The 10,756-nt window shown below is 30.7% G+C and overlaps 1 protein-coding gene across 2 annotated transcripts; it reads right to left on the bottom strand.

Moving 5' to 3' along the window:
* Positions 1–296: 296 nt before the first annotated feature.
* LOC147405175 (PQ-loop repeat family protein / transmembrane family protein) lies at positions 297–6,862 on the bottom strand. Of its 2 annotated transcripts, XM_086441398.1 has the most exons (12): positions 6,540–6,859; positions 6,398–6,440; positions 6,142–6,168; positions 5,904–6,002; positions 3,979–4,085; positions 3,730–3,886; positions 1,946–2,047; positions 1,736–1,831; positions 1,617–1,637; positions 1,272–1,330; positions 845–935; positions 297–743 (listed from the first exon to the last, which is right to left on the bottom strand). In XM_086441398.1, exons 1-12 carry the CDS (start codon positions 6,773–6,775, stop codon positions 636–638), a joined length of 1,146 nt encoding a protein of 381 aa, XP_086297524.1. In that variant the 5' UTR covers positions 6,776–6,859; the 3' UTR covers positions 297–635. The 2 variants fall into 2 exon arrangements, with proteins under 2 accessions (XP_086297524.1, XP_086297525.1); XM_086441399.1 differs by lacking the exon at positions 6,142–6,168 and having other exon boundaries at positions 6,540–6,862.
* Between the last annotated feature and the right edge of the window lie 3,894 nt (positions 6,863–10,756).

The raw sequence follows: 10,756 nt of genomic DNA on the forward strand, positions 1-10,756 counted from the left end.
TAGATCGGATGTACAAAATATGATCCCCATCAAATCTATAGTCGTGACTATTGCTCAATCCCAACACTAAAAATTCTATCAAAATCTCAAACATGTGACATTCTTTCTTTCCGTTGCACATTTCTTGAGATTTGTATTGTTGAAGGATGCTTACTTTTCTTCCTTCTCCTCTAATAAGCGATCTTTTTCTCCGAGTAGGCTTGTATAAGTAGTCAGAACATTGATACAAATCTCAAAGTGACACATGAACGATGGATTGGATTAAAAAAAAAAAATTGATACCCACACCTGAAATATGACAAATAGATGCATCCTCCACCAATCACGCCCCCCCTCCTGATAAGATAGAAATATATATACAAGCTATGACGAACCTCCATGATCTAATTGGGTTGGATCAACCGGAGATTATTTGTCGGTTCTAAAAATAGATAATTACATTTACATCAACTAATTAACTATTACATACACACTGCATATCATCCCAAACCAAAGGATAGAATTCAACTTCATAGCATTAAATTCTCAAAATCAAACAACAAAAATCAAGATAAAAGTGCTTTCTCTGCTTCGACATAGCCTCTTCCACTGCTTCGACTTCATAGCATTAAATTCTCGAAATCAAACAACAAAAATTAAGATAAAAGTGCTTTCTCTGCTTCAACATAGCCTCGTCTATAATCTTTTCCGTTGCTTCGTATCATCTTTCGCAGGTATTTGTAATATATATACTGCAAAATGATCTAAGTATATATTTGTTAAGGTTAACAAAATAGACCAAGAATGTGTTCAAGTTCAAATATTTAATGATGGTTTTGATAAAGAAGAATACAAAAAAGGATACAAAGAGGTCAAGTGCCACACAAACTATAGCATCCAACAGCCAAGGCATGTTTGGCTTTATTTTTTTCCATTCTGTGCTTCTCACAAGTATGCTGGACATATATAAATGAGAGATATTTACAAAAAAAGTGATCAACTTTTGACAAATTTACGATTCCAGCTCACTGTTTATTTTAATTACTAAAATGTGAACGATAATGAATTTGGAGGTTTTCTAGGTGATTATTTTGCAGGTTTAAAGTGAATTTCACTTTAAACCAACGAAATGATCACTTCATTCTGAATTTTTTTTATAACGAAAATGTGATTATTCACATTTTGGTAATTAAAATGAATAGTGAGCTGGAATCGTAAATAACTCATTTTGAGTTCACAAAATAGTAATTCACCCTAAGAAAAATGAAGCTTAGAAAGAGAGAGAGAGAGACCTTCCAACATAAGTGGCATTGGCAACGAGAGCAAAGATGAACATGAGTGGGTTCAATCCCTACAACAATTTACAATTTTAAGCCAAATCAATATTTAAATGAGACTAGAGAGCTTACTTTCCCACACCAACTTTTACTTATGACACTCCAATCCAATCATGTGATAACCATTATTTCCTTGCTCAAGAGAGTATTTAAGAGGATAATTCTATCAAATGGTGTTTCTATATCCTTTTTGGTGTGTTCATTAATAATTTCATTAAACTGATGTGTTATAATAAAAAAAAATGGTGGTGTGGCAATATAAACTCTCTAAAATATAAAATAGAATCAAAGGGATATTACCTCAACGCTTCCTCTTTTGATCTGATCAATGAGTAGCATATAAAAATAATTAGAAACCAAATGCAAAAACACAAAGCACAAAGCACAAAAACAATAATATTTGTGAGAGAAAAACTTACATTCAAGCATATTTGAGGAAGACGACCACCCATGTATATGGCAGCCATCAGCCACCCTAACCAAACTCCATAGACATCATTATTCATCTCATGTTCCTAAAACAAACATGTATTAATTAATTAACCTTCACTTTCTCTATATTATCTACATGAAATTACTTCAAAACCCATTCTAACAATCTACATTTATTGTAATTAAATAAATCTTACAATCAATAAACGTCGTCCCGATGATTGCATGTATTTTTCCACCAATGCTTTACTTTGGGAGGGCAATTTCACAGATGTAACGAGGAATGTCCCATAACCCACCTGTATCAACATGATTGATATACCGATAGAAATAACATAAGACGTGACTTTAGACAAAAATTAATCTCAAATTTTTTTAATAAGTCTTCGATGATGATTGGGTCAACCAACAACACTGATTATCTTAATAAAGGGCAATAAATACATATTGGGAATAAGCATATGAGGGTATTTTGGTATTAAAAAAAAGATATTTCTAAGGGCATTTTGGGTATAAAATCCAATTTCCGAAGTGCATTTAGGTCACAACGTTAACAAGATCCTATATTAATTAATGAAAGAGGAAGGATATTTGTAACATAGTTTTAAAATTTGTAATAGACTGATTCGAATCAGTTTAAAACTCATTGAGTCAACTTGATAATTGAACGAGTCCAACTCAATTCCTTGTGACTCTGTCACAAGATATGATGGAATATCTTGACCAACTTGTCAGCTCGGTTGAATCAACTTGAAAATGTACCAAGTTGAGTTAGAAACTTTTCTAAGCTATATGATTACATTTAATCTTATCTTGAAGAACCAACAAAAAAAATATATAATTATATATTTAAAATACCTAAAACTATCTTTAACTTTTAATAATAAAATTAATTAATTTTATTTGACTCATTTCAAATTATTAACATGACTCAACACTCACCATTCGACTCATTTCGAGTTTTCGAATTTTAAAACTAGGACTATAATTACAAGATATTTTTTTCTTCAACTCAACAAGTACTTTTCTAGGTTTTAGGGTTTTTTTTTTTAAATAATTCTAATCACAATAAAGTTCTTTTTTCAAGTACATCCAAAGTAAAAGATCCCTGTCGGGAGTTTCTATTCGATTGATAAATACTTTGTTCAGATTGTTTATGTTTAATTCATCAATGGAAATCCAAAAATTAAATTTTTTTTTTCCTTTTTCTTTTTTTTGTACTCTTTAGTAACATAAATATTTGAAAGTGACTTCTACTGAGAAAACAAAAAATTTGTGAACCCTAGAGGGGACCCCAGAGATTTTTTATTAGAAAATCTTTTCTAATTTGTTATTTTCTTTAAAAGTGGAGATATTGTTGTTTAATTGACCTGATCTGACCTGACTCCATTACTTTAAAAAAAAAAATGTAAATTACGGTTTTGACCTTTTATTGTTTGGCATAATTCCATATTAACCCCTAATATTTTGACAATTGCACTTACACCACTTCCATCTACTTGCCATTAATTGAAACCGTTAAAATATATATATTTTTTACTTTTATAAAGATCATTTTACCTTTTTTACAATATTTACTCTTTGATAAATAAAAGAATAAGGATTTTCTGACGCCCTTTATGCCCATCACAGAAATGTAAATCATTTGCATCGGGATACGCATGATTGTAAGTCACAAGGCAAAGGATATCAATGATTCTGTGACGGGGGTGTGTGTCAGAGGGGGGCATCATATTGTCACGAGATTGAATGTTTAAACGGGTGCATTTTTAAATATTATTTTAAAATTTAATTTTTAAGAGAAGAAAAAGATAAAATGAGTGGGCAAAATGGTAAAACAATATCTAAATTTTAACACCATCAATGAAAGGGGTGGTAATTGCAATTATTAAAACATTACGGATTCAACATGGAATTATACCAAACTACAATGGGTCAAAGTGTAATTCACCTTTAAACAAATAATAAATAAAAATCTTACTGTGCGTGAGAGTCTCTTGGGCTGGCTACAATAAACTGGGTGTGTCTCATCTTCAGAAGATGAGTCTATATCTTCCAAAGCTGAGGGACCACTCCTCGCATATCTAAGATAAGAACCATATGGTGGAGTATCACTATTTGCCATAGATCTTGCTGACCTGGAAATTATACAATTAAAATTTCATCAATTTAACAAAATAATAAATATTTAAAAAAAAATTGATTTTGTATTTCTTGGATATATACATACGTATAATATACATCCTTCCTTGTAGATACTTTTAGTGGAGCACTAGGTATGTGTGTGCTTGTATCAACTTCCTTGGGATTGAGAGGTTGTTCTGTATTTCCTTCAACCTATATGTATAAAGAAGCTCATGTTAGTCCTAAGTATTAATGTTTAAAGAATCGAAATTTTGTCAATTTGGTTCGATCGTGCCATCATAGTGGTCGGTCCCTGGTTCAATATGTTTTGATTGACGTTAAAGATTTAAAAAATGGACGATGTGAGTTTTTCTAAATTACCTTTTTTTCTTCATAAAAAGCTTTGCTATAGTGATTTGAATTAACACTCGAGTGCTTCAAGTGTTATTTCAAATCACTTTAGCATTTTTATTTGTAAAGTATCATTCCATAATAGAAGTTGTTATAATTCCCAAAGACCGTATCTTAAAATGTGTCAATCCTCTTTCAACCACTTATATCGCTTCCTAGAAAGAAAAAAAATCCAATTGAATTGATTAAACCATTGATTAAAGAGTCATGATGATATGACTCGTTAGGTGGCATACTCAATCGACTCCCTGACAAGGATAAGATCGAGAATTGTATATCTGTATGTCTCGGGATACATTTTTATGGGAAAATACAATCGTGTATCTCGAGATGTACAGATCTATGATTCCTAAACTTGTCACGTTAGGGAGTCAATTGAGTATGCCACCTGACAAATTATATTATTATGGTTTAAAATATTTGTCAAAAAGTATATATGCTTATTTTGGTATTTTTATTTTACCAAAATGGGTACCCACTATATGGTTATTTTACTGAATTTTGTAATTAATTTTGTACTCTTCTTTTGAATTTCATGGTTCACATAAAGATGTAAAAATAAAATACGAAAGTAATTGTCAAGCAAGTAATCTTTTCGGTGAAAATAAACAAATACCAAACTAGGTATATGCTCTTTTTGGAAAATATTTTAAAAATTCATTTCCACCGTTAAGCTCAACATCAAACTCACCCATTTTGGTTAAACACCCTAATTAATTTTTTTTGGTGCTATTAAAGTATACCCAAAGGACACATGTTGGACCGACTAGTTGCACACCACTCATTACCTGTATAAATAAATAATTAATATCTTAAAACAATGAGAACGCGTTTAGAACTTGGAAGATATTATCTTAATAAAGTGCAACCTTATCCGAAAGTGTTTAAAACATAAAAAAAAAAAGTGTTTTTCTTAAGATTGGGGTGCAACCAACTACTAGTGGTGTGCAACTAGTCAGTCCCCACATGTTAATGCACCTAAAAATATATATATATTATTACCTAAAATAACCTCAAAAAACTTATTTACTATCTATGATATCCTCAAATTGATTATTTTCAAAGTGTATTAAAAGCATCTTAGCATGTACTTTTAATGCACATATTAATGGGTGTAGTTAACATGTGCCATGACATTAAGAATTATTAAATACACCTCAAAAAAGTTACTACTTAAAATGCTCTAAAAACATTTATATTAAAAATACTCTTAACTACTCTTAAAATTTATTACCTAAAATACCCTAAAAAAAAATTAAACCAAAAATACTCTTAAATGCTTATTTTCAAGGTGTGTTTAATACATCTTACATGTGCCCTTAGGGGTACACAGTTAACAAAAATCCATATTAATAAAACCTTTATTTTTTGTGGGGGTCTTGGTAACACATTAAAGAGCAATAAATAAATTTGGGAACTTGAATTTTGTACCGAAACTATCTTAAATTTTTTTTGACCAAAATACCCCCAGATTCAAATTTCTCAGGTGTATTTATTCTTCTTTTACGTGTGTCCTTAGGGCACACGTTAACAAAATCCTATTTTATTGAAGCTTGTTGTATAAAATACAAATACACAATTATGGTTTGTCAAATTATCTGGCAAAAGTGTACAACATACCGCGAGGTTTCCTTGACTCTTTCTACACTTCCACCATTCATAGATGTAGTCATAATATACGCTCTGCAATACCAATACTACTGTACTTGTTGTATAAAGCTGTAGGAAAATACAATAGAAGTTATACGTATTTAGGTACATTAGACAAAAGTATGTACAAGTGTAATTATGAAATTATGTATACCAAATAAGGGTATTTTTGTAACTTCACATGAATAAAACAAAATCATATCTTTACCAGAGCTGTGTAATACTGGGTTGGCAACTGTGTATCCACCAAACAAAAAGAGTTTCAGATTTCAGAAAAAGAAACAGAATAGAAAAATGAAAGATATTTTGATAAAATGCGCCCTAAGGTTAACCGGAGCCACAGTGTGTAAGCTTTCTCAGAGATATGAAAGCATGGAACGCTTCAGTGCACGTTAGTTTTTTCCCATATTATTTTTTATCATAAACCATTAAGAATAAAGAGAAAACTTGGAGAAAATATTTACCGTAGCAGGTTCAAGAAGACAACCCACTAAGTTAAAAATATCTCTGCATGAAACAAAAAATAATAAAAAAAATTTTAAAAAAAAGGATTTGAGAGTTAATTTGAAGCTTTTAGTGTGTTTTAATGGACAAAAAGGAACAAACCCAGCAATCCAAGTAAGGAGAAAAGCAAGAGAGACTCCATGGGAGGATTTATTGGTGAAGTTGGTGATGATTTGAGGGATTTCTGCAACTCCCCAACATATAAGACTAATAATACCAAAACCAAATGAGATTTCATCACTGATGTTGCAAAGGCAGTCTTTGAAATATTTCTCAACCCATTTAATACATGGTTTCTTCTCTTTAGAACAATAAGAAAGGGAGATGGGTTTCACCATTTTCTCTCTCTCTCTCTCTCTCTCTCTGGGTTTGGTTTGGTTTCGTTTGGTCTGGGCTAGGTTTTAAAGGGGGAGGACGCCAATAGAAAGAGACGAAGTAAAGAGGTACGAAATTACTCTCTTGAGTCTAGAGTGAGAGAATATGCTGGGACTCTTTTAAGGATATTAATTTATTTTTTATTTTTGAAGGGTTTCACGAGTTTTTCTTTTCTTTTGTTTTTTGTGATTTAGGCATGCCCCTTTAAGTTTTGATAAATATTTGAGAGATCCCTACATTTTAAAATTGATGGCATACCTTTAACCATGACTTACCAATCCAATTTATTTTGCCTTTTCGTTGGGATTGATTCTTGTTTGTATATCTTTATTTCATATTTCATCCAATTCTAATTTTGTAATTGTTGCATAGTTATTTATTTATTTATGTGGGCATTATAAATGTTTTAATCATATTTGTTGTGATGTTCATGAATGATTCGTTTTAACTAAAAAACTTGTTGTAGTATGTGGCTCATATTGAGTGAAACACATATATAGAGAAAGGAGACGAATACCAGAATGATGCAGAGTGGAGAGAGGGGAGTGTAGCGTTCCGAACGAAGTGAAGAACGCATAACATATCAAACAGAATAGAGTGGAACGATAGCATTTTCCTTTTAGGATAATTTACTATTTTATTATCAGGGAAGATTAATAGATTAGGATACAAGGGTAACACCCCAGCACTACGATACAGGGGTATTATTAAAATTTTCTAATATTTATTGTACAACTAGGGTTTATTATAAATTCATATAATGTTACCCTAATTTAACATATAGTGAAAATTCAACTCCTCATTCTTGTGGATGTAGGCACACCGTCGAATCACATTAAATATGTGTGTTCTTATTTCTTTATTGTTTTTTTTTTCTCTTTTCGTACTATTCATCATAATTGCCACACGTAGCATAACAAAACTATTTGAAATCATCAAAATATCCTCATCTTCAGTTTTTCTATAAACTATCTATTATCCCCTTCTTTTTTTTTTACTTTTTACTTTTTTTTGCTAAGCAAGCAAGCGATAATATATCTATTTTCCACTACCATTCCCCCCCCCCCCCGGGGCCTACCAAGTTGATTTTCCTCAATCTCTTATGTTGTGTTCGTCTCTATTATTATGGTATCCTAATCTCGGTGTAAGATACTTTATCCACTAATTTTGTGTTTGTCTCACCAAAAAAATTAATTTAACAAATCCGATATGAGAATTATGTAACTTAAAAATCCTATAAAACTACGAAAAGGGAATCCCACCAAAAGTATAAGACTCCCCTTTCCCACGTCTCTACCTTCCCACATCTCTTAAATTATAACAAAAGTCATATTATAACTAAAAAGATAACCATTTTTCTTACAAAGTTAGTAAGATTTCAAATCTTACTAAAGGTCATTAGAACCACATGGATTACTACACTAGCAAATCAACACCATAAGATTTCATGGAAAACTCTAATTTAAAATAATATTTAAAAAAGAAAGACTATTTTGAGCTTTATTCAAAGTTTTGAAAATAGACAGCTACCGAGCTCTCAAATTCAATGGTGTACAATAACTCTTTTTTTTAATTTATTTTTTCAAAGTTCTTAAAAATTTTCCCTCTACATTCCTATGCCATTGGATCATGTTTTTGAATGCCAAAATGTGAGCTCACATTATGATCTAAAATCCTATAGTCTAACTCAGCTAAAAAAGATAAGGGAAATTATAATAAAAAACCTAACTAAACAATTATTTATCAAAAAAGTACTAATTTTTTATAATTTCTCCAAAAAGATAATCTATTATAACCATACTAATTAATCAATTAAATATGAAATGTAAAAGAAAAAAAATACAAAGAACAAGGATGAAATTATTTTACAGAACAAAAAACCTTGATTAAGAAAAACAATGAAAATCCTATAACAATTTTAACATTTTTTAAAAGATGTTGAAAAGAGTAAAAAAAATGAACAAAAAAAATATTTGTTAAGATTTTACCTCATGGTATATATTTTGCACTTCAAATTTTATATAAAATACATCTTTAAATAATTTATTACATTAGAATAGACTTTCATTGATATCCGACAAACAACATGTGAACTAATTCCGTGTCATGATTAATGTTGGACAAACAACTTTGAAGCTAATCTGGCCAAGGTTTACTGTCACAGGATGAAGGAAAATCCAATTTAGGATACATAAAATATAATTTGACGTGACCAAATAGACCCTTCGGGTTTTAATGTTTAGATAGAAAATATTTTACAAAGAAAGTAGAAATGAGAAAATGAATTTTGATATTTGAATATATCTAATTAAGAGAAATAAATCAAGAGATGAGAAAATTATTTTGCACGAAAAGGAATTTTAGTATTTGAATATATCTAATTAAGAAAATATCAAAAAATAGAGTTGACTTACATTTTTGTGTGAGAGTAATTAATCATGAGAGAAATAAGCCAATAAATCATTAACATCAACAAAGATAATAATAAAACATTTCCCAAATATTTGGGTCAGGTAAAACAAATCTTATTCCTCCATTCCACTTTACTTATAATCAAGTCAATGTTATTAAGGGTGTGTTTGATTGCACATGCAATATATGTGTGAAAACCATTTTTCATGTGTTTATTTGATTTTTGTCATGGAAAATGATTTTTCACCCTCTTATAAAAATCCAACAAATGCTGAATTTTATTTTCCCACTTACCGTCACGAAAAATGAAATTTATCCCAAAATCAATACTATAATCCTTCATTCTTCCTCACTACCACCAGTATTACAATCATCGTCGTTGTTGATGCCATCTCTCTCTCTCTCTCTCTCTCTCTCTCTCTCTTTCTTTCTATATATATATATATATATATATATATATATATATATATATATAGGGTCACGTTCCTAAGACCCATATTGAGACTCACATTGCGACACACCGTTTTGTCTTATATGGGCAAAAATGTTTGGAATGAGCTGATTTTTTGTGAGGATGATCTCTGTGATGAGGGGATCATCCTGGAAAAAAATCATCCCATTCCAAAACTTCTAACCCCATCAAAATTGATTTACAAAAATTGGACGGTCTATAATTTTTCAACAAAAATTGGACGGTCTAGAAGTTTCATAATGAGCTGATTTTTGGCAAGGATGATCTCCTCACCATAGAGATCATCCTCACAAAAAATCAGCCCATTCCAAATATTTTTGCCCAAATAAGACAAAACGGTGTGTCGCAATGTGAGTCCCAATATGAGTCTTAGGAACGCTGTTCATATATATATATATATATGGATCAGGTTCAAACGACAACCATATAGACACACATATAGACAACGCGTTTTGTCTTATATGGGCAAAAATGTTTGGAATGGGCTGATTTTTTGTGAGGATGATCTCTGTGGTGAGGAGATCATCCTTGCCAAAAATCAGCTCATTATGAAACTTCTAGACCGTCCAATTTTTGTTGAAAAATTATAGACCGTCCAATTTTTGTAAATCAATTTTGATGGGGTTAGAAGTTTAGGAATTTGATGATTTTTTGCCAGGATGATTCTCTCATCACAGAGATCATCCTCACAAAAAATCAGCCCATTCCAAACATTTTTGCCCATATAAGACAAACACGTTGTCTATATGTGTGTCGCAATTTGTGTTGCAGGAACCCGACCCTATATATATATATATATATATATTCTTCTTCTCCACCTATTTCCCCCTATATGTTTTCAAAATGCAATCGAACATTGGAATTTGATTTTTTTTTTTTTTTTCTACCCTACCTATTTTTCACTTCAATTTTTTCATTGATTTCAAATTTCATAGAAATTGACTTTTCATGCAATCAAACACACCCTAAGAGTAAGCTCATATTTGTTTTCGATATCTCTTACCTCTTTTAAGATCTCTTTTATGACCTTCAAAACTTTAATATTCTAATTTTGTCATTA

Source organism: Akebia trifoliata, chromosome 4 (genome assembly GCF_017979445.1).
Source record: "Akebia trifoliata isolate Shusen 1 chromosome 4, ASM1797944v1, whole genome shotgun sequence".
NCBI classification, from domain to species: domain Eukaryota; kingdom Viridiplantae; phylum Streptophyta; class Magnoliopsida; order Ranunculales; family Lardizabalaceae; genus Akebia; species Akebia trifoliata.